Below are 25,341 nucleotides of genomic sequence, written 5' to 3' on the forward strand. Positions count from 1 at the left end.
AGCGGCACCCTCACGGTCTGCCACGGGCCTACATAGCGGCTACACGTGAGATGGCGGCGGCATGGAAAGTCCATCCAGCAGTAGATTGATCATAGCAGCTGCTGCTGCTGATGATGGAAATATGTTCCAGGGGGCTAGTGGAAGATAACATGTGAGACTAAGCAGGGACTGCTGATGAGAAGGCTTAGCTCAAAGCTCTCCCCCCGCACCCCCCCCCCCCCCCCATGATCTCCACCACTGCGGGTGCCCCCTGGGACACTGGACTAGAGAGGGGGAGGGGATGAGCGGTGTTGCCTTGGTGATCGTTTCTAGTTAACAGGATTCCTTCTTTTTATTTCACACGTTGTCAATCCATTAATTACCCAAACGCTGTGCACCGCGCGCATGTCGCTGGGTGCGCCGCTGTGGCCACGGCACTCCGCCACGATCCACCTGGCACCGCGGGCAGTTCTCCCATTTAGAATATTAAACCGATTATCGCGCTGATGATGCGTGCACGTCGAAGCACGCGGGATAAGAAGTCGATCGATATGAAAACCACGAGCCGCTGTTACACTCGCATATGGAGTAGGCTCGTGAAAAAAAACGCTTCTGAGCAGTTGGAGGCAGTCGCCCTCCAACAACAACGAAGGGCAGAGGAGCAACGCGCACAACAATGAACGGAGAGCAGGGCGGAGAATGATTACATGCGGCAAGTTGGCACAATAGGGGGCACAACTGGTGCATCTGCCAGTCATCTCAGTCAGCCAACCCATGGCACCTGCTGGGTCTGACCCGAGACCTCCTGTCGGCGAGCCATCGACACGTCACGTGGTGGCCTCAAAGTGCACCTAGCCTGGCATAGGCGCCGTGGTGACGTCACCGTCACTTGGTGGCGAATGGCGTTGGCTGCTGTTGTGGAGCAACTTAAACAGCCAGCAGTGCAGAGGAGATGAAACACGTAAATAAGACGAAGGAGGATTAGCAGGTCACCCTGATTTGTGACAATTTATTGACTCCTGGCAAGGGGCGTGGAAGGAGGGGTTGTGAGATTCAGAACCCGCGCAGTATTCACTCGGAGTCGTGACCCCGTGAAGATGACCCTTGAACCTTTAACCTTGAATCCTTAACCAGGCCTAGGGGGACCGCCCCAGCCAGGAACCCATCTACATCATCATCACCATCATCTACATTATCTACATCAGTGGTTCAAACCCTGAGGTGTACGCACCCCCTGTGGGTGCGAGATGCCCTTTCTGGGGATGCGAGACATTACCAGATTTTTTTTACAAGGCAAATCATCGAAACAAATTAAGCACGGACACGTAAGTAAAACTACTTTGTTTCATCAAACCCTCTGTATTTCTTAACATTATTACATTTTTTTTACGATTGAGAACCAAAGGGGTGCATGGTTGCAGGAAAGGTCACTGATCTACATCATCCCCATCATCTACATCACCATAATCTGTATCACCATCATCTACATCATCGCCATTATTATCACTCACCAATGGGGAACCATTTTCTGCCAAGGCCCATTTGGATATTTATAACATCATTCGCGGGCCATACAAAATTAAATTTATGTTGCTTTGAAAAAAGCTCCGAGATTCATTGAATTTCGAGTCGTGCGGTTTCCTTGGCAGGGCCAGACCAAATGATTTCGCGGGCCTTATACGGCCCGCGGGCCGGACGTTCCCCACCCCATTCTACATCATCACCATCACCGTCGTTACGGGGCGGTGACGCGGCACAGCGTGGGCCACGCTCGTGGCGTTTCGCGGAGCTTCGCCGTTCCATTCCGGAAGGCCGCCCTGGCTAACACTGCACGCGCATTGCACCGAAAAATAGCACGCGCCGTCTGTTTCACAGTGCACGCGAGAGATCCCGCGAGGGCGCCCGTGGAAGAGTCGGATCACTGTGTGCCGGCGACGTGGGTCCAAGCTAGCCGCACGTGAGAACATTACTCAATTAGGGAAACGCGCATAGCGATCTTTTCCCCCCACCCCCTACCGAAAAAAATTGGCAGGGCCCTCCTGAAAAAGAGTGTTGAGACTCGGCGAGCCTTTCGCTGGGTTAACAAGTGTTATACATGTGTAGAGGTTTTGATTTAAAGCTTTCGTGACTGCAGTAATTCATATTCTTAGCTCTTTCGGTAAAGTCACGTTGAAGGGAAACAATAAAATAATAAAATATATAAACACAATAAAAAAATTCTCACCATAACACAAACGGTCGTTTGTGTTATGGTCGAAACGTCGTGATATTTTTTTATATATATTTATTATTTTATTATTTCCCTTCAACGTGACTTTACCGAAAGAGCTAAGAATATGTGTAGAGGTGTTACGGGAGGGTGACACGTGGTTGTAGGGCGGTGGCCACAAACACGTCTGCTACGGCCACCACCCTGGGGGGCTGTGGGAGATGCTGTGATCCCTCCCAGCCCCGCCCCTCAGTGAGGGACAGTATAAAAAGGGGGACCCGGAGAGCTGAGGGGCAGTTCGACTCAAGCAAGATGAAGAGCCAGTGAAGAGAGAAGATCGACTAGCCAGACCCTGGAACTCCTTTGGCCCGCTGTCCTTCTGAGGGCCGGGCAAAGCAAGCCAGGGTGTGACACTAGAACCATGAGGCCCCATGTCCTTCTGAGGGCCGGGCAAGGCAAGCCAGGGTGTGACCCAGAGCCACGAGGCCCCATGTCCTTCTGAGGGCCGGACTCGTGTGCCTGGTGATCGGGACCTGCGCCGAAGCTGGGCCAGGTCAGACAGCCTCCTGAGAGAGGACCAGGATAGAGGGAACCAGGGAGCCAGCGTGGGCTAAGGCTCGGGGAACGTTCCCTCTATAGAGTACGGGTGAAGAGGCCGTTGCCTCTTCAAGTATCAGATTAGCCACTGTACAGTGAAGTGTCTGTAATAAATACGTGTTGCCTCCAAAGAATAACTCTCCGTCGTCAATAAGGCCACTACACATGTATAAACACTACATTCCAGCAATGCATGACGTGATATGGCGCCTCACGCGCGTCCACAGCACAGGTCCTGAGCGCCAATGGGACACGGAAGCAGTTGAATAGATGACTCACGTGGGGCAGGAAGAATCGTCCGTCCTGATCCCCCCCTCTCAGATCCCCCCCCCCCCACATGCCGTCCCCTCCACACCGGGCTATGATGGCCCGTGTCCCAATTTCCTGCCATGGCCAAATACATTTACAAACTATTTGGCGATGCTAGCCTGGCAGTCGTGCAGCAGCAGAAGTAACAAAACAACAAAAAGACGTTCATCATAGAAAACGCCTTGAATGGAAAATCATGAGAAGAATATTTATTTCAAAATAAAAGTGGACAATAAGCGATGTATTGGGCAACGGTCCATCACAAGTCAGGAGCTGTAGCCTAAGCGTTATGGTATTTTAATTAGTAAATGTGTTGCTGGTAAAACGTCAATATTGGTAATGTGCTAGTGGACGAGGCTACTAAAGCAAGGGAAATAGGTCAATATATATTCTTTAAACATTCTGTGAGAAATGCGATAATGCAATTCTGCACGTCATTAAATACTCCAAAATACTAAAATACTCTAAAACATCTATACTAATTATGGGCAATGAGTCTCAAGAGAATAAAATCGAAACGGTAGAAGAGACGGCGGCGTACTTAAGCACTTATATATATTGTAACGTTCAAAACTTACAGGTTAAAGTATATTGTGTTGTTGATGTAAGCGAGGTACAATGGAGGGGAGGGATCGTTATGGGGTGGTGGGTGCCAGAAGCGAGTCTAGGGGACAGTGGTTAGGGAGGAGAGAAACGAGATGAATGACAATTCATCTGGCGGTCGGTAAGCCCTAGTCACCCCTAGTCATCCCTAGTCACTCCTAGTCATTCCTAGTCACCCCTAGTCACCCCTAGTCATCCCTAGTCACCCCTAGTCATCCCTAGTCACCCCTAGTCAGCAGTGCCGGATTAAGCTAGTGCGAGGCCTGTAGCAAATGTTATAAAGGGGCCCTAAATAAAATAAGCACATAAATATTAAAACACGTAAATGTTTAACTTGCATAGTAAAGTAATTGTATTTTTTTCATTTGCTATACAGCCAGGTAAACGACAAATCGCTAACCTCAAAGACCCAGTCGTTCATACAAGTTGAAGGCAGTATAGTACTATAGTAATAGAGCAAGTGCAGAATCACTGAATCGGAGTTGACAGCTTGAAAGGATTTAGCACTGGGCCCTTAAAAGTCCGGGGCCCGTAGCTACTAAATATGTAGCTACTTTTGCTACTAGGATAATCCGGCACTGATAGTCATCCCAATAAATAACCTGTTGCTATATACTTGGTTCCTTCGGCAAAGTCATGTAGAAGGGAAACAATAAAATAATAAAAAAACAATGCAGTTTAGTACTATATATTTCTTATTTTATTGTTTCCCTTCTACGTAACTTGACCGTAAGAACCAATAATATGAATCCCTGCAGTCACGAAAACTTTAAATCAAAATGTAACCTGTTGCTACTTAATGGCCTGCATTTGTATTTCAGCCCAGCATGTGTGCAAGCGCTTGCCACAGAGAAGGCCGAACAACGGCGAATACATCACCATTGCCGTGTGGCCAGCCAAGTGCCACGCATCGTCTACAGCGGCATCCTTGTACCGACGAAAGATGACGTCGGTCGTTGCATAGCTCAACACACATTCGTTAATCGTGCGGGAAGACTCTCGTTGAATGTGGCCGATTACACCTTAATATATAGAGGACCGCAAAGCTTGGGAAATTGTGAGCTCCAGCTGGCCACGCGATCGCCCGCGGTTGAACCCGTGGCCACTGCTGCTGGGTGGACATAGGCGGAGAGGGGGGGGGTCTTAGAAACGTGCGCCGTTAATTCCACTGCCGTGTCGGGAGATGGAATCGAACCGGCGACCTTAGGGTCGTCGGGTATCTGTTTGAGCCGCCAGACAGCAGTCACCTGCCGCCTCCCCGTCTCCCATTGTCATACGAGCAGAACGAGAGGTCAATGACCCGGCCCACTGACCCGGCCCACTGGCCCGGCCCACTGACCCAGCCCACTGACCCGGCCCACTGACCCGGCCCACTGACCCGGCCCACTGGCCTGGCCCACTGGCCCGGCCCACTGGCCCGGCCCACTGGCCCGGCCCACTGGCCCAGCCCACTGGCCCGGCCCACTGACCCGGCCCACTGACCCGGCCCACTTACCCGGCCCACTGGCCTGGCCCACTGGCCCGGCCCACTGGCCCGGCCCACTGACCCGGCCCACTGACCCGACCCACTGACCCGGCCCACTGGCCTGGCCCACTGGCCCGGCCCACTGGCCCGGCCCACTGACCCGGCCCACTGACCCGGCCCACTGACCTGGCCCACTGACCCGGCCCACTGACCCGGCCCACTGGCCTGGCCCACTGACCCGGCCCACTGACCCGGCCCACTGGCCTGGCCCAGAGCAGACTTTGAAGCACTGCCGATGTATCCGTACAGGGAATAAGAGTGATTATTTGGTAACGCCACTCATTTCAAGATGATTCTCACGTCATTCGTTCACCGTTATTGACAACATTAAGAGACTTGTAAACCACTCAAGTCAGTCACATCACCTCGGGTGTTTCCCACAGGTATCTTGCTCTGTGCTGACTCACTAATCCCATCCCAATCGTATTGCCATCTATTTCAGTTTTTGCTTGCTTGCAGCCCCAACATAACATTGCAGTTGTGCTGCTGGGGCCACAAATCAGCGCCGTTCAACATAATCCACGTATTGCAGTGCTACACCCTGACTTAGTCATCGACTACCCAAGTAATCGATCAGCCAGCACGGGTCGACTACTTGGGTAACTCGGGAGTTGACACATTTTGTCGAGCCTCGCTAATTGCTCTCTTGACCTTGTAAGTGCCACTTGTAAATGAGCAAATGAAGGTCAATTAGGAATCGGCTCCAGACCTGCCCTTTAGAACTAATTTAATAACCACGCTTCCGCAGTTTGGCGCTATCACAGGGAGCCTCAACTTTCATAGTTCACCTTCATTACACCACGTTATTCAATGGTGCATCTCCGTTGAAGAACACAACACTACAATACCACTACAACGTACAGCCCTATGTTAATCCAATACTGCATGAAGGCGTTGCCTATGCAGTGTTAGTCGCGGGGATTGTTTGACCATACTTCACCAATCTGGTCAGAGTGGGTTGGTAAAAGGAGGTACAGTAGCTCCACGACAAGTTCAGATATCATTCGCCACTGATGTTAGCCGTGGCCATGAATCTGACTTTCCGAGTTTAAATTATTGTTGTCAACGCTGATATAAAGTGTTTTAAATTATATTATTTTAGGGGTACAAGCGTGTTGATGCATTTTCTTTACTGCTCTTTTCAGAGTTAGTGATTGAAGTCACGTGGCCGAGTTCACAGTGGATTGCGTTAACCATTGCACCACCGCTCCCCGAAATAATATATATAATCCCATAATTATGTTATTCGCCAGGACGTCTGGGCTAGACAACGCGTCCCTGACTGTGAGTGTAGATCAAAGTGGGGGCGGCGTGTGTCCACCTCCACTCTGAACCCCGCCCCCTGTGAGAACAGCCGCTGCCCCGTACAGCAGCGTTGAGTTCCTGGTGCAGCCTCTTCCTCCCTCACCTCGCCTGACCCCTCGCTCCCGTTTCTCCGACCCTTTTCCCATCCTTTCTCTTCTCCCTTCCCGCCATTCCTTGTGTCTTCATCCCCACGCATATTACCCTTCACTCCACCCCTTCCCGTGGCGTGCCACGGATACAAAGTTGCTTCGTGGATAATTAATTTGCCGCGCCGTAGAAACATCGCAAACGCCTGCATTAATTGCAAATCCTATAAATAATGTGGGGCTTTTTTTTCCCGATAGCGCCATTCGCGCAAATTCCAATCTCAAAACGCGGAACGCTGGAACGACAATTTAATGTCAAAAATGTTAACGAGAAAGAAGACGAACAGAGCCAAGGGTAGGGGAGTGATCAGCATGCGCGAGACGGGCGACAGCAAACACAACAACCACTCAGGGACACATCTGGGCTCAACACCGTGCGCCAAGATGACGCGTCAACAAGAGGAGGCGCACTGCAGGAACGAACTGGTTAGACCTGCAATGCAACCAACGACCTGCACTGCAACCAACGACCTGCAATGCAACCAACGACCTGCACTTCAACCAACGATCTGCAATCCAACCAACGACCTGCACTGCAATCAACAATCTGCACTGCAACCAACGACCTGCAATGCAACCAACGATCTGCACTGCAACCAACAATCTGCACTGCAACCAACGACCTGCACTGCAACCAACGACCTGCAATGCAACCAACAACCTGCAATGCAACTAACAATCTGCAATGCAACTAACGATCTGCATTGCAACCAACAACCTGCAATGCAACCAACGAGACTGCACTGCAACCAACGACCTGCACTGCAATCAACAATCTGCACTGCAACTAACGATCTGCATTGCAACCAACAACCTGCAATGCAACCAACAATCTGCACTGCAACCAACGACCTGCAATGCAACTAACGATCTGCAATGCAACTAACAACCTGCAATGCAACTAACAATCTGCAATGCAACCAACGATCTGCAATGCAACCAACGACCTGCATTGCAACCAACGACCTGCAATGCAACCAACGACCTGCAATGCAACCAACGACCTGCAATGCAACCAACGACCTGCACTTCAACCAACGATCTGCATTGCAACCAACGACCTGCAATGCAACCAACGACCTGCAATCCAACCAACGATCTGCATTGCAACCAACGATCTGCATTGCAACCAACGATCTGCATTGCAACCAACGATCTGCAATGCGAGCAACGTAGCAGCTCCCTTTAATGAACAGCAGCACAAATAAAAGGTGGTGATGAGTTAGCGCGCCTGCCGTCATTTCTGGGTTTCTCTGTTAACTTCACCGTGGAAATCTGGAGAGCTGCAAAATATATTTGACGATGAGAAACCCCCAGCACAACGAAATAAGCGTGCAGGCCGGGAAAAAACAAAAACAGAAGCATGAAGAGCGACACAGCAACGTGTCCAGTCGAGAACATACAGCAACTTTGCGTTCTGCAGGTGCATTGTGGTCCTCTCGTCTTGGGTCACCGTCACAATGATATTGAGCAATTGTGACCGAATGAGCACAGCAGCGACACGGTGATAGACGACTGTGGTCCGATTTCGTCCTCGTTAGGACTCATCAGCACAGTAAATACAGTGAGGGAAAAAGTATGTGATCCCCTGCTGATTTTGAACGTTTGCTCACTGACAAAGAAATGATCAGGCTATAATTTTAATGGTAGGTTTATTTGAACAGTGAGAAACAGAATAACAACAACAAAATCCAGAAAAACACATGTCAAAAATGTTATAAATTGATTTGCATTTTAATGAGGGAAATAAGTATTTGACCCCTCTGCAAAACATGACTTAGTACTTGGTGGCAAAATCCTTGTTGGCAATCACAAAGGTCAGACGTTTCTTGTAGTTGGCCATCAGGTTTGCACACATCTCAGGAGGGATTTTGTCCCATTCCTCTTTGCAGATCTTATCCAAGTCATTAAGGTTTCGAGGCTGACGTTTGGCAACTCGAACCTTCAGCTCCCTCCACAGATTTTCTATGGGATTAAGGTCTGGAGACTGGCTAAGCCACTCCAGGACCTTAATGTGCTTCTTCTTGAGCCACTCCTTTGTTGCCTTGGCCGTATGTTTTGGGTCATTGTCATGCTGGAATACCCATCCACGACCCATTTTCAATGCCCTGGCTGAGGGAAGGAGGTTCTCACCCAAGATTTGACAGTACATGGCCCCGTCCATCGTCCCTTTGATGCGATAAAGTTGTCCTGTCCCCTTAGCAGAAAAAACAACCCCAAAGCATAATGTTTCCACCTCCATGTTTGACGGTGGGGATGGTGTTCTTGGTGTCGGCCTGGAAGCGTATTATTAAATAATACACATTACATTTTGATTTAAAGAATTACTAATCTACAACTCATTATTAATCATAACCAATGACTGATTACTAATCGATTATATAATTACAATACCCCCCCCTCCGCCTCTAATCACTGCACCTGATATGAGTTAAGTGATGACGTCACCCTGCTGCTCTATATAAAACCGGGAGCAAGCGAGGGCTTTACCATTCTGGCGAATTGCCCGATGATGCTGGATGTATTTACCAGCGAAACGTCGTACTCAAACTGTAAATGTGGATTCACTCTTCAACACACCGGTGGGCTAAAGTAGTGAATTATTTGTCTTTTGTCAACGTGACACTTTTTTTGCTGATTGGCCGTGTCGGGTGGTGGAGGGTTACGACACATTTATAAATAAACGCGATCTAACCCAAAAACCGTTATTATGAATAATATTGGTCGCGAAAGCCTACGTGTTAAACTGTCATAGGCAGCATTCCTCCTTCAAACACGGCGAGTTGAGTTGATGCCAAAGAGCTCCATTTTGGTCTCATCTGACGACAACACTTTCACCCAGTTGTCCTCTGAATCATTCAGATGTTCATTGGCAAACTTCAGACGGGCATGTATATGTGCTTTCTTAAGCAGGGGGACCGTGCGGGCGCTGCAGGATTTCAGTCCTTCACGGCGTAGTGTGTTACCAATTGTTTTCTTGGTGACTATGGTTCCAGCTGCATTGATATCATTGACAAGAACCTCCCGTGTAGTTCTGGGCTGATTCCTCACCGTTCTTATGATCATTACAACTCCACGAGGTGAGATCTGGCATGGAGCCCCAGGCCGAGGGAGATTGACAGTTCTTTTGTGTTTCTTCCATTTGCGAATAATCGCACCGACTGTTGTCACCTTCTCACCAAGCTGCTTGGCAATGGTCTTGTAGCCCATTCCAGCCTTGTGTAGGTCTACAATCTTGTCCCTGACATCCTTGGAGAGCTCTTTGGTCTTGGCCATGGTGGAGAGTTTGGAATCTCATTGATTGATTGCTTCTGTGAACAGGTGTCTTTTACACAGGTAACAAGCTGAGATTAGGAGCACTTCCTTTAAAAGTGTGCTCCTAATCTCAGCTCGTTACCTGTATAAAAAAATACCTGGGAGCCAGAAATCTTTCTGATTGAGAGGGGGTCAAATACTTATTTCCCTGATTAAAATGCAAATCAATTTATAACATTTTTAACATGCGTTTTTCTGGATTTTTTTTGTTGTTATTCTGTCTCTCACTGTCCAAATAAACCTACCATTAAAATTATAGACTGATCATTTCTTTGTCAGTGGGCAAACGTACAAAATCAGCAGGGGATCAAATGCTTTTTTCCCTCACTGTAATAATGAAACCGGTCTTCAGTTATCTGTCACTGCATCACTGCTGCTATTAATCGGTCATATTTGTTCAAAGTTATTTTTCGTGGTGAACTAAGACAAGCGGACCACAATGCGCTTTTTTGTTCGCAAAAGAAAAAAAGACGTGACCGATGAAAGAGCAGCAGTGGAGAAACGTGCGTGCTTCGCGAGAATCTTCCACGAGTCACGATTTGAAGGACGACGAAGAGGAGGAGCAGGAGGAGGCAGCGACAAAACTGGACCCACGGGAAGAGATGTATCGATGCTTTCTTTTTTATTGTATTCGTTTTGTTTTTTCTCGCAGACACATTCGCCAATTTGCAAGAAAACTGCTGCCGCCCGAGCCACCCAGGAGGTTTGGCAAGGGCCTGAGCGGCGGAGGATACAGCAGGCGCACGTGGCACCACAGCATGAACTTTCACTCTTGGTTGTTGTGCCGCTGGGCACGGAGGGTCTCTCGGTCGTAGGCGCACGGGCCCAGCGGGTTCATCAATGAGGGCTTGCAACTGGGGCGCCCAGCAAGAGTGTGCCGCGTGGCCACTGTGGAGACGAGCGGGCGTCCGCAGGGGCTGGCCAAACAACCCCAATGTAGGATCACAGAGCTCGGGAAATTACTGGCGCCGGTTCTGACCGTCCTCCCGCCGCTTTGCCCGTGGATTTTCACTCCCACGCCTCCGTGCGAAAACTGTGCACGTTACAAAAATCCTACAGCGTTTGTGAGATGTAATTTGATCAATGGCGTTATGTGGGGGGAAGGGGGGGTTATAAATAAGTGTACAAGATAAATAGCTGGCTGCTGCACGTGTCTCGGTCTGCACTAATTGGCAGCAATCACTCCCCGCTAACCACCGGTTCCACTCCCCCACCCTTCCACCCCCAAGCCAGTTAGTAACACAGAGCTGAAACGATATGCATGATTAATTATAGCATTATTCAGGTTGAATCTTTATTGCGCGTGGAGTTTTTAATAGGAGTTTAACCAAAAATATTTCCATTACGGGAAAATGGCAAGTCTATTAAAGAGAAGTAAAATAAAATAGTGAATTACCGAGTGAGTCCAGAGTCAATAAGTCAGCAAGAGAATGGAAAGTAATCGCAGCACAACCGTGCACGGTGCCAAAACCAATGCCATCCCCTCGCTCCTCCGCACCTCAACTCCGTGACGACCCCCGGCTGCGGGGAGCGTGCAGCGACAGCCCCGTGCCGCCGTGGACACCCAAGCGGGCGCAGCCGAGCAACAGCCGCTCGCGCGCTCTCCGGCTGGCTCCAAGCCGGGGGGGGGGGGGGGGGCTCCACCAGAGCCACCCCACACCGAACCCCAACACCGGGCAACCCCCAACAGTCAGCACCTGCGTCCTACCGCCACCTGCCTGAAATCCACCAACTCGCCAACTCCCAGCAGCAGTCATTCGGGCACGCTGGCAGCGACGAGACTCGCGCGAGCGGCACCGGCACGCGGAGCGAGCGAGAGCTGACATCAACGCGAGGCGCGAACATCCACACCGGGGCGTGTATGTGTGTGTGCGTGTGTGTGTGTTTTGTGTGGCACAAGCGTCGTGGTGACGTCACCGCCACTTAGTGGCGAATGGCGGTTGTTGTTGTTGTGTTTTGTGTGCGCGTGTGTGTGTGTGTGTGTTCGTGCGTGTGTGCGTGCGCGTGTGCGTTTATGTGTGCGCGTGTGTGTGTTTGCGCGTGTGTGTTTTTGTGTGCGCGTGTGTGTGTGTGCGCGCGTGTGTGCGTGTGTGTGTGTGTGTGCGGCTGCCGTCTCTATTACACTGCTGGTATAAATGTGCTAAGAAGAAGGGACAAGAAGGGCCATTGCCTGAAACGTCATCGATTATACATGCATTTTTATTTTAAGGCCACAGTGTTGTTGACACGGAACCTTTGTCGAGTGGTTTTGCTTCATTCCGCTGCGGCGCGTATACCGCGCGTGAACCACGCGTATATCGCGCGTGAACCACGCGTGAACCACGCGTGTACCGCGTGAACCACGCACCGAGCCACGCGTGTGCAACCGGTCGCATGCGCCGCGCATCCGTTTCCGCTTCGACGCCAAACGCACGCACATTACGACAACGCACGCGTTCATGCAGAGCTTCTCTTGGTGGCAGTCAGGGGATTTATAATACACCGATAATTACCGCCGGCTCGCTCCACGTGCGTGTTTGTTCGCGTTCTCGTTGTGGCAGCTGTACAGGTTGCGGCGAGGCGGCCCCACGCTCTGTTCTCATAGCAGTTGGGGTATTTATTTATCAGCGGTACGTGTAATGCGCCCGCTCTCATTTGCCCACAATTACCCAAGCGGGTAATTCCTATCATGTAACAGCGGCCATGCAGGGAAGGTGTGGGGCTGTGAATCCTGGGACCCCGCCGGAGGAATTGGCCCAAAGTTCACCCCCTCCCTCCCCTCCCCCCCCCCCGCACTGCGGTTCAATTACAGGTGTCGCCGCCACGCTCAGAGTCCCGGCTCTCAGAGGAATCGGCGAGAATGCCTCAGGCACCGACAGACTCTGAGCTAATCGCTCGTTTTGTAGTTCCAGCCGGCTCGCCGAGCCTCACTCCGAGCGCTTCTTGTGTGGATGGGGGGGGGGGGGGGTGGGACGTTCACAATTCTAACAGTGGGATCCAAAGTGACGCGCGACTTTAATGTTGCAAACAAACAGCCCCCCCCCCCTCCCCCACCCAACTCCGGGGAGCCCGACTTGGCTCTATTAGTAATGTAGCCGCCGTCGGCAGACGCGCGCGCGGTCTTAACGCCGCTGCCAATGCTCGGCTCGCGTTCCCACTGCCCTATGCCACGGGGTGCTGCCGCGCTCACGATGCGTGGATTACCGACGCCTCCGATGGGACAGGTGCACTCCTACGGTCCCAAACAAAGAGTCCCGATTCCGCATTCTCACAGAGCCGCGACGCCCTCGTGGGAAACGGCCGATAGCCCCGTCACCTGCAGACGTTCACGCTGCAGACACGGAAACCGCGCTCACTGCTCAATGAGCCAGCGGCCATTCACACGGCAGTGATATCGCGACGAACGTTGTTATTCTCTTGCATTCGCTACGTGCAGATGACAAAACGTTAAATGCCGTCACGTGACTTTGCTAATATAATACGCTTTAAAAAGAGGGAAGGGGAGGGAGGGGGGGGGAGGAAAGAGAAGCGAAGAGGGGAGGGAGGGGGAAAGGGGAGGGAGTGGATGGAGGGAGGTGGGAGTGGGGAGGGAGGAGGGAGAGGAAGGGAGGTAGGCAGGTAGGGGAGGGAGGGCGAGAGGGGAGAGAGGGGGCCACACTAAAAAATGACCCAGATGTGCAATCTGACACTCATTTGAAATTCAGCTACGCATGCCCCCATGATATGACATTAGCATGTGCGGTGGAGCAGAGGTGTAGCCAGCCGGAGGTGGACGGGGGAGGGGACGGATGAGGAGGGGTGTGAGTGGGGGGGGGGGGGAGTTTATCACTCGACAGTTTTGGACAGCTATTAGAAATGCCACGAGCCATTTGAGATGTTTCACACGCGTAAAAATCCTAAATTAACTACGTATCATTCCCAATGCATTTTATACACATGTAATATTAATTAATGTAAAATTACTTAATGTAATATTACTTATATTCTTAGCTCTTTCGGTAAAGTCACGTTGAAGGGAAACAATAAAATAATAAAATATATATAAAACCAATAAAAAATTCTCACGACGTTTTTTAAAATATATTTTATTATATTATTGTTTCCCTTCAACGTGACTTTACCGAAAGAACTAAGAATATGAATTACTGCAGTCACGAACGCTTTTAATCAAAATGTAATATTACTTAATGAAGACTTTTCTCTTTTTACGTGCAATAAATGTAGTATCGTGGAATGATTTGAACCGCGGTGTTTGTGTGATTCTTTATTTGTTTGTATTTCTGGGTGCGCCTCCACCGCGGATGATGGCCCCTCGACAGCGCGGCGCGCACTTATCCACGTGGATTTGCGGCACCTTCTGGCTCGAGAAGCCGGGGAGGGAGTTTGTGGTCGCCGCTCACTCCGACTCCAGCGCTCAATGCTGCACCCTCTCCCAAGGACCCATTGCACAAGGCATGGCACGCATTCGCGCCGTGCGTATATTTATATAATTTGGTGCTGCTGCTGCATTGCCAATGGCGCATAAGCACACACATGTTTACGAACGCATCCGTCAGTACCACTCTGGCCTGGAAATAAATATATATAAAATAAGTGAGGTTTTGTGATGTGCTATAAAGAAGGGCTATTGCCTGAAACGTCATCTATTATATATTTTTACTTTTAAGGCCAGCGTGTTATTGAAGAATATGTAATGCGTGGCTACAGTAGGCTATGGCCAATTCCACCGTCACGGAATTACAGCAGGTAATACAAATACGTGAAGATGGCAACAATTGTCACATTCATCGTTGGGGCCTCTGGCTGCGAGTTTCAAATCGTGTTCACGGCCAACAGTGGCGACGTGGCTGGAACGCTGTGAACCTCGTGACCCGATTTGCTATTCACAGCCACGGCTAACATCAGTGGCGAGCGATGTCTGAAGCAGTCATGGCTCCCTCCCCCCCACACTCAATTCATAAACCCATTCTGACCATCTCAGTGAAGTATAGTCAACAGTGCCCCGTGACGGACGCAGCATGGAGGAGATCTCTTTCACCAGCGATGGAATAACAAAGCGCTGTGAATTAATATGAATTTAACATTTTCCTGCACAGCAGCCTGCCACGGAGCGATGATAATTATTCATGTACACCTGGTTGCATTGTCCTTGTAATGTTATTACCGTGTAATCAATCACCGAGCTACACACACATATCTATAACGTATTAACCAATCAACATCACCCCTGATCAATTCACTGCTGGATCGGTCAACGGTCAATCCATTGCCTCCTCAAGTCGCTGCCAGCTGTCTCGATCCTGCGATGGATGAAACAATCCATCCAGCACCTCCACATGAAGCGATTTCAACCCCGGGTGTGTAAATGTAGAGACAAAGATCCCCCGTAAAGCCCTAACGGACGTTTGGGGAAAGTGCTGTTAACAAGCACGTATGAAGGCCGGCACGGCACACGAGGGGGTGGGTGGGCTACTCCATGACCGACCGTCTTTGTCTCCCCAATGGCGATGCTTACACATCGCACCAGCTACTCATTTGAGGCCGAGTTCACCGAGGCACCGGTTCAGATAATTGTTACTGGGATTGGCCGCGCTAACAGCTACGCACAGCACACACACATCAACACGACTACCATGCACACACGCGGGATTTGTTGGGTCGTTCTATTGCCATGGATAATAATAATGGACGAGAGTTACCCATTGGGTAATGTCACATTGGGGTGTGTGTCTATATATACAGTGCTGTACATAGTTACATAATGACCTATTTTTATATTGTCACGTGCTCGGTTCTAATAGGATAGGCAAACCGCAACATTTGGTGAAAATGCCCGAGTCAGCCTACATAGAACGCGTGTGAATTGTAGTGTTAGTGGGGAGCGGTGGTGCAGTGGTTAGCGCGCTGCGTCTGCGAACACAGCGACCAGAGTTCAATTCCCGCTCACAAGCAACATCAGTGGGGAATATTTGAACCCCACCTTGGCCTCCCCTGGGTCGACTCACCCTTACACGAACACATGATGCGGTAGTATAAACATCAGAACTGGGGAGACAAAGGCGGCCGGGCGTGGTGTTGGTCACCCACCCCATCGTGTGCCGTGCCGGCCTTCATTAATGTTCGCTAACAGCACTTGCACCAACAGTCTGTTAAAGGCTATACGGACATTTTTCAGAAATATTAATTATAAATATTTCATCAATAGCACAGCTCCATACGCTACATATCCTGTCACCCGCGGCTTTATCAGCAGATAACGCGACTATTTTGAAAAATAGCAGATAATGGGACGATTCTGAAGCTCCAACTCTCTCTTATCCGCGCACAATAGGGAAGTCGTCCCGAAAATCAACAACGCAAGGTGGGGGACCGCGAGCAATCGCGGATAATTGGAGGAACGACTCAACAACTCCCGTGGATAACCAGATTCGTGGGGTGACGTTCTGCTGTACCAAACGGCGCGCGCGGCTTACGTGGACTATGGAAACAAATCTCACCTGCAGAGCCCAACAGCAGGTTCGTATGGAGCAGCAGCAGCAGCACTTCTAGAGAACATCCCATGTTTGCGTCCGATGCGGTGCATCAACTCCAGAGAGAGTCCCCCGTCCGTGAACGCGATTTAGCTGCGTTCCGTTAATAGGTCCAGCGTGATTATCTGCACGGCAGCAAGGAGATAGAGAGAGGGAAGAGAGAGAGAGAGAGGGGAGAGAGAGAGGGGAGAGAGAGAGAGAGGGGAGACAGAGAACAGAGAGGAGGGAGAGAGAAAGAGAATCGTTTGCGTGTGGAACGCAGACCGAAGTGAAACTGCATTCACGACGCCCGATCTCCGGAGCAAAGCAACGCCGCTAAGCCGGATTAGCAGCCCGTCATGCGGCACCCAGCCTCGGGAATGGGGGGACGAGCAGGTGTTGTGAGCTCGGCTTGCGGAGGTGACTAGGAGACGGGAGTGCAGCGATGGATTCTTGAGTGCATCTGTGCGGAGTTGTTTTGGTTGTTGAGTATCACCCGCCGGTTCGGGTTACGTTTGATGCAATAAGTGGCCACACAGTCCAACCAGGCACACGCGCCTGACAAACAGCCTCGAGACTCATCAAGCAAGGCATGCTTGGGTAAGGGCATAATTATCATCATAAAAAAACACCACACATTCGTCAATAAAACAGTGCATTATATGCAACGTTTCAGGCAATGGCCCTTCTTCAGAAAGCATAGAGCAACGCCTGCATCTCTCTGACCTCTATATGATGTGGAGGGCCATTGCCCGAAACGTCGCCTATGATAGATTGTTTTTTGTAATGTTCAAGGCCACAGTGTAATTGACGGATGTGGCGAGTTTGTTCTTTGTGCACCACTGCCAACCGAGCGAATTACAAAGAATTCACAAATTATTATGGAATATCCCCCACCTCCCCTCGACAGGGAGGTGGGGGGGGGGATTGGGGGGGGGATGATTGGGGGGGAGTTGGGGGTGATTCGGGGGGAAGTGGGGGGGGGATTGGGGGGGAAGTGGGGGGGGAGATTGGGGGGGAAGTGGGGGAGGTGGGGGTGATTGGGGGGGAAGTGGGGGCGGTACCTGGGTTTTAAGTGATGCTCTACTCATGCACGCACGACGCCCATTCGTGAGTTTTAATTACGAGCCCCTCAGTGTTCATACAATTACTTAATTTTAGTCGTGCGAAACTCTGTAAAGCGGATACTCATAAAAAGACGTCGCTCGTTAGTTATTCGCCTCTAATGCACGCGTTCGTAGTTCTGCTACTTCACGTTCAACACATTTAACCAATTAGTGAACCAGGAATCCGTGACCGGCTGATGGCACCGCTAACCGCCACGGTCGGGTTGAAGGCGCGTTCCGGTTTCTCGTGAGTATTTCACTTTCAAGTGTAACAGCGCCCTTGGTTTCAATACAACTTTTGAATAATAATAACATTGATAATTTTCGATTTAAAGCTTTCGTGACTGCAGGGATTCATATTCTTGGTTCTTTCGGTAAAGTCGCGTAGAAGGGAAATAATAAAATAAAACATTATAAAATAAAATTCTCACGACGTTTCGGCGACAACGCAATCAGCCGTCCTCAGGTGAAGAACAGAGCTGTCGGAAAGACAGCGTCCAGGATAGCTCTGTTCTTCACCTGAGGACGGCTGCTTGCGTTGTGGCCGAAACGTCGTGAGAATTTTATTTTATTATGTTTTATTTTTATTATTTTATTATTTCCCTTCTACGTGACTTTACCGAAAGAACCAAGAACATTGATAATAGTGTCCTCTGTTTATTCAGGAAAAAAACCTCAAGACTATTTTCAGGAGAGTGCTGCATTGGGATCTTTTGGCCGATCCCAAGAATTGAGACTTTTGGCTTCACCTGGGAGGAAACCTTCGAACCCGCGGGAATCCCAACGCCACGGCACCCCAGGGGATGACAGCACTCCAGGCTCCGCACAGATTCATTGAACCCAGACTCATTGACTCATTGAACGCACTTTGCTGTACTGCCATCTTCTGGCCACCTAGAAGCTCTGCTGAGTTCCTTTCGGGAGTTCCACGCGTTTGCGTGATCCACCAACCCTAGCCACGAACGTGCACCGCACGCATTCCCTCACTTCATGCGCATTTCAATATTTACATCAGCATCAACAGCCATGCTCAAACCGCTGCTGGATGAAGGCGTCCCCCCAAACCACAGACATCTCCGACGGTCCTGCGACGTGAGAATGAACCCAGCACCCGCGCACCACGAGCGGATTTCGCCGCTCCATCTCCCTACGGTTCACGTCCTCTCGGACGCGTCCCATTCCTCGGCTGCCTCTCCTCCATTCGTCTTCATTCTTCAACCCTCGTAGCGACGCGCCCTGCCCAATTTGACTTTCCTTCGCAGTTTTGGCTGACGTCTTTCGCCTGCGTATGTTCTCCAATCCGCGCGTCCCTCTATCCCTTTTTCGACATAATCCCTGTGTATCCTGTATATACGTGCCGCATATTCACAAACAATCAATATCCCCATAAACGTCCGCATTAAATCCCTGCATACACTGAACATATCGGACGCCTGGCGTCCAACACGCCGGCCGAATACCACCGCAGTCGACACAGCGCACGTGAGCGCGTGTTGCAGGAGCTAGGAGGATTATTAGGAGACATTCATCCAGCAGTAGATTGACTCTGGCTGCCGACGGTGATAACAAGACTCACGGGAAGAGCACACAGACACGCGTCGTGCAGGCAGGCGGGCAGATAGCGACGCGTGGACGCGCGGACGCCCGCAGCTGCACTCACTCCTCTCTCGGGCAAGCGTCGCGACGCTCCGTCAGGGTGCCCGGTCGGGACAAGTCGCGACAGACTGAAGGCAATCCTCGCTTTGCGCACCTGGCAGGCCGTCCGGCTGGTGGTGTCGACGACGACGATGGTGACGATGACGACGATGATGAAGAACTGGAGGGAGGAGGATCCACTTTTGCAGGCGAAGAATGCGAAATTGTCTCCGCCTGCGTTTTTGCCGCTTGCAGCCGCTGCTGATGCCGCCGCTGCTGCTGCTACCAGCTGCTCGTTATCCGCTCACCATGCTTCCTGCTGCTGCTGCTGCGCTGTGCGTGGCGTGTGCCCCGTGCGTCGTCACCGACACCGCCGCTGGAATCGTTCCTCCGAGCACCGCGCTCGAGGTCGCCCCCCCACCCGCCCCGAGGGTTCCGGCTACCCGCGCCGCACTCCGCCGCTGCCGCTGGACGCGCGGAGCTCGCGCGCGTCGTGCGCGAGATGTGCATCAGACACACGCGGGCGCGTTCGCGTTTTATACACGGGCTGTCGTCCAACTCCACAGCTTGCTGTGTATATATGGCGATATATAGCGTTTAGTGCTTGTGCAAGAATGGCATTTATATTAGGTGTGTCAGAACTATATTATATACACTATGTAATTGTAACGCACCATTTATATATTTATTTTATCTAACACGATGCTTGCAGCAGCCGATAGTTGGCTGGAGACCACGACCACCGCGTGTTCGCCGCTAGTTCTCTCCGTGTTCTTCCCTAGCTCGGTCGTTCCCTTTATTATGAATGGGCCCTTCTCTCTCTCTCTCTTCTCTCTTCTCTCTCTCTTCTCTCTCCGTCGTAAATTTTCATCCGGTCACTCCAAAAACTCCGACGCGGAGTCGCACGGCGCCAACGCTTTGCCTCTCGTGCCGCGCGCTCCGAGTTCCGCACCGCTCCGCTCGCCGGAGCGCCCGCGTGTGCACGCGCGTGGCTGCGTGCGCGTGCGTGTCTGTCTCGCCCCTATAGCACCCCCACCGCGTAGCACCCTCCATACCCCCCCCCCCCCCACACACACATACCCCCCCCCCCAGCCTCCGCCTGTCTATGTTGTGTGGGTGGGTTTATTTGGTCCGGACGATCAATCATCAGCGCTCAAAAATGAATTCGGCGAAGAAACGACTGAGAGTCTCCACGAGGGGCCAGAAGACAGCGTCACTGCTGCGTTCGCCTTCACGCCGGCGCCACGCCTTAATAATTATTCAAACAAAACATTAAAAAAACACATAACTCGACACATTCGTCGACGACTCTGGCGCCTTGTAATCTAAAAAATATATATAACAGGCGACGTTTCGGGCATTGGGCCTCCTACATAGCACATTCATCGAGAGACGCAGGGTAGACGTTCAAAGTTGGAGAGTGCACTCGCTTACACCATGGGGCCTGATGAGAGATTTTTTTTGCAACGTTTACTAATCTCCACTTTTATCAAATAGGCGTATAAGTAGCCAGACTCGCAGCAGCTATTGAGCCACAATCAACCCCTACAATTACATATGAAGTAATTATCATTAAATGACACGTGCGACATGAATTAAATAAATAAGGGAGGGGGGTGGTGAGTGCGAACAGTGACCGGGTCTCACCATCGCGTGCGTTCGGCAGAAGCGGTGGAGCCAGGGAAACAACAACAACAACAACCACCACAACAACATGGGCGGCGGTGGTGGTGGTGGTACAAGCCGGCAAACCAGTCGAGAGAGGGAGCCTCCTCCCTCGCGCGCACCATTACAACCGCGCTGCCGCACAGCATCGCAAACAACGACCAGAACATAGCTCTCACGAAAACAACATCCTTAGTCCTAGGTATGTCGCAGCCACGATGTTCCCCGTGACATTATACAAGATCTGGGAATTGCATTTGGCCAGCTGCAGCGCTACGTGCCGTCGGTTGCGTTTGTGCTTTTGTACGGAGGCTTTTTGTATGCATTCGTGCTCTAAACGTAGCCACGCGCGAGGCGTTCTCCTCGGGGGGCCGTGCTCCGCTTCACGTTGCGCGCCGTCGCAGACTCGACACGGCTGCCGGCACGAGGCCAACGTCCTGAATCGACAGCTCCGACCCGAGCACAGCGTGTGCCCTCCGCCAGAGTGCCACCCGTGGTCAGACTCGGCGCTGGGGGGGGGGGGGGGACAATTCGTCCCCCACGTCGATTCGTCGATCCAAAAAAAGCAGTGACGCGCCACTCGCTGCCTTGGTCGTCGATTTCCAGAGTCCCTTTAAAAATGGCAACCGGCCACACATCCTGCACCCTGAAGGCGGGAAACCCCCCTCCCCTGTCCACAATATGCCACGCTCAGCGTAACGCGGATGCTTATGCAGATTACATGGCCAAGCCCTGCTCGTATCACCTCCCGTCCAGCGGCACGCGTCGTGAAAAACGAAGCGAGACTTTTCCTTTCCGCCCCCAACTATCTTGATGTGGTCTCGTGAGTCGATTACTCGGACTGATTAATAATCATCGGTCGAGTAACCCATGACTTAAATCATCGATTACCCCAGTTCTATTTAGAATGCAACGTCCTTCGACCGCTTACCTGCCCATTCACTCCTCCTGCTCACTTCGCTCGCGCTTTGCAACGCCTTCGTTGCTACCTCGGCCACGTTGGCATTTCTCATTTATTTCGAAGGATGTATTTATCTATTTATCTATCTCTTTCAAATCGGTATCCACCTCTCCCTGATCCTCCTCCACCGGGGACTCACTCGTGCGTTCTGTTTAGAAACCTCCATGGCTCCTCGTTGCGTGGCTTGCTTCATAATCCCTCAATTACACTCTGCCGCCCAGCCGCGCGTCTTACAAGGCAGCTACATTGCTGCCGGCCTTGCAAAGCGTCGTAAACACCGGAATCAAAGAGTGGAACATATGCATTGGGGAGGTGAGAGCTAGCAGTTTGAAGTGTGGATCACTCAGCCAATAACTCCCCCAGCCAGCCAGGAGCTCCCTCCCATCCACTCACCCTCACCCCAACTAAATACATGAGCAGAACGCGACGTCTCCTTGCACATATCTTTCTCCGCATACAAAAAAATATCGAAATACAATATAACGTAATTCTAATTCTTTTACAGATCCCATCAGCCACAGGGCCTTTTCGGTGTGTTTATTTCGTGTCTGATGAGCAGTTCGAATTATTTAAAGCAATGCAGGTGTACTGCCAGATATATCGGCAACGTTCCTCACCGTCTGATACGTGAGACAGAGCCCCTAGCAGCTCGCTCGTGCTATCCCGACAACAGCCGCCCTTCACCGCTAAGTGGCGGTGACGTCACCACGTCGCCTGTGCCAGGCTAGGTGCACCTTGAGGCCACGTGAAGAGTCGAAGGCACGCTGGGGTTGACTGACTGAGACGACTGGCAGGTGCACCACCTGTACTCCCCTACTGTGCTGCGTTTTAACCGCCCGGCGCTCCGCTCGTTGTTGTGAGCGTCGCTCTTCCACCCTACAATGTTGTTAGAGGGCGACTGCCTTCAACTGCCCAGGAGCGTCTTTCACGAGCCTCCTCCACAGAGGCACACCGATGGCACAAGCCATCGGCAAATCCACTCAGCTCCACGTCCTCCTGTACCAAATCAGCTCCGTCTCCTCTCTAGCCCGTGCCGCGCCCGGTTAGCCCCCTCTATCCCGCCAGACAGAAGATGTTTGGGCATGCGGTGGCAGGGCATGCGGGCTCCGTGAGAAGCTCACTGCTGAGGCTATGTGCAGTGCTACCCACTCACCCTCACACTCACCCAAAACCTTGGCGCTTTGCCACGGTTCATTTGTGTTTGCTATTTGCTCTGCAGTTCTCACGTTCACCACCGCCTTAACGGCGTAAACTCCGCTCGCTCCGCGTGTGAGCCACCTTCAAGGCCGTTCACCTCCCCGTCCAAATGCCAGGGATTGTCTCAAGCATCACAATTCGACTGAAAACATCGCTTGTTTTGGTGATGTTGCTGTGTTCCCAGTGGTACACGAGAACACATAACAACCTCGATACATTCCTCAATAACACTCCGGTCTTAAAAGCAAACGAATAATTCGCGACGTTTCGGGCAATGACCCTTCTTCACAGCACACAGAAAGGCCAGAGGGGTATATTATTGTTATTTATTTCCTCGTTTGGATCATTTGTGTCGTCTCGTTCGTGCAGCTGTAATAATGCACGAGCCACAGCATTTGCATTCAACTTGCATGGCATTGTAAGTTCTCGATATTTGCGCACGAGATGCGATGCATGCTTCGTGAGACCAACAAAACAAATCGATACGTAGAGACAGAGCCGTCTATATGGTGTGGCGAATTGGGGCGACTGTCCTGGGCCCCGCGCTTTGGGGGGGAGGGGGGCGCGCGTCGACGTGACGGTGTCAGATGGAACACTTCCGATTTAGTTTGAAGGTGCTGGGGGGGGGGGGGTCCCACACAGTGGGGTTTGGCCCGGGCCCCGCAACCCCCTATGGATGGCCCTGTCTTGAGATTCATTCATTGGGAAATATTTTCTGGGGAAGACAAACAAACCCTCTGGACCCCGTCCCACATACAAACTGGTGCAGACGGGGGGGGGGGGGGGGGCGCAACATATTTTCCGGAGCTCTGCCCCGGAGTGCTCCGTCTGAAAAATGAAACCCTTGGCTGCTTCCCGAGAGCGAATGGGGGGCTCGCGATATACAGCGCTTTGTCACCGGGCTGCCATAGCCCACGATTCTCAGTGCGTGCGTGTGTGTCTATGCCGCTGATGCCCCCTTGTGTGATGTTGTGCTGCCTCGCTTTACAAGAGTGTGGTCAGCCACCTCAGCCTGGTGCTTATCGCCACGCACCAGCCCAAGGCTTTCATCAACTCCGGCTCTCAGACACGTGCAGGATGGGGGACGGCCGATTACCCGGACTCGAGGTCGCCACGAGTCCGGGTAGCAAGGGGAAGGTCTGAGAGCAGATTCTGGGGTGCTGTAGGAGCAGACCTCTGGGTCTCGGTGTGAGTCTGTGGGGCTTGGTGTGAGTCTGTGGGTCTCGGTGTGAGTCTGTGGGTCTCTGTGTGAGTCTGTGGGGCTTGGTGTGAGTCTGTGGGTCTCGGTGTGAGTCTGTGGGTCTCTGTGTGAGTCTGTGGGTCTCGGTGTGAGTCTGTGGGTCTCGGTGTGAGTCTGTGGGTCTCGGTGTGAGTCTGTGGGACTTGGTGTGAGTCTGTGGGTCTCTCTGTGAGTCTGTGGGTCTCGGTGTGAGTCTGTGGGTCTCGGTGTGAGTCTGTAGATCTCTGTGTAAGTCTGTGGGTCTCGGTGTGAGTCTGTAGATCTCTGTGTGAGTCTGTGGGTCTCGGTGTGAGTCTGTGGGACTTGGTGTGAGTCTGTGGGTTTCTCTGTGAGTCTGTGGGTCTCGGTGTGAGTCTGTGGGTCTCGGTGTGAGTCTGTAGATCTCTGTAAGTCTGTGGGTCTCGGTGTGAGTCTGTAGATCTCTGTGTGAGTCTGTGGGTCTCGGTGTGAGTCTGAAGGTACTCGTGTGTTTCCTGTACATCTCTGTGAGTGTATCTCTGTCAATTACAATCAGTCTAGTCATCGATTTAATCGACAAAAATGAATATGAACTTTTTTCTCAACATTTGGAATCACGTCAAATAAATGTGTACTGTGTATCGCACTCAGAAATTAATTTGGCCAACGTCCCAATGTAGCAGGACCCTCCTGAAAACGTGAAAACGAGTCTTGGGACTCGGCGAGGCCTTCCTGGGTCAATAATAATGTAATTACAACTCAGAAAATGAAATTTGTTAATCCCCCCCCCCACCCCTCGAGATTTGTAAACGTGAGAGCTCCAAATAATTTGTTTCCATCCCATTGATGGGAAAGAAGACAAACAACTCACATCACCTCACAGAGAACAAAGCAGACACTTCGCAACGCCGTCGTGAATAAAACACGAGCTGGTGATGCTGCAGTTGCGTTGGTAGTGACGCACGAACACATTCAACAACAACAACAACACTCAACACGTTCGCCAATCGCACTGTGTGACCTGAATATAAATAAATAAAGCTGATAATCGGCGACGTTTCGGACAATGGCCCTTCGCAATAGCACGTGTGCACGTGCGTGTG

The 25,341-nt window shown here is 51.3% G+C and overlaps 1 protein-coding gene across 3 annotated transcripts in view; it reads right to left on the bottom strand.

Moving 5' to 3' along the window:
- Positions 1–20,213, bottom strand: part of CA10 (carbonic anhydrase 10) — a 168,683-nt gene extending 148,470 nt beyond the window's left edge. The window contains exons 1-2 of one of the 3 annotated variants that reach the window (XM_032970236.2): positions 19,333–20,213; positions 16,465–16,622 (exon numbers count right to left, since the gene is read on the bottom strand). In XM_032970236.2, the coding sequence (XP_032826127.1) occupies positions 16,465–16,528 (64 nt within the window). In that variant the 5' untranslated portion in view covers positions 16,529–16,622; positions 19,333–20,213. Of the gene's footprint in view, positions 1–16,464; positions 16,623–19,158; positions 19,182–19,242; positions 19,267–19,332 lie in introns of those variants that run through there. The other 2 variants (XM_032970237.2, XM_076073682.1) reach the window with 2 other exon arrangements.
- Positions 20,214–25,341: the final 5,128 nt, after the last annotated feature.

This window comes from Petromyzon marinus, chromosome 43 (genome assembly GCF_048934315.1).
Source record: "Petromyzon marinus isolate PM22_M1 ecotype Great Lakes invasive population chromosome 43, UKy_Petmar_22M1.pri1.0, whole genome shotgun sequence".
NCBI lineage: Eukaryota > Metazoa > Chordata > Hyperoartia > Petromyzontiformes > Petromyzontidae > Petromyzon > Petromyzon marinus.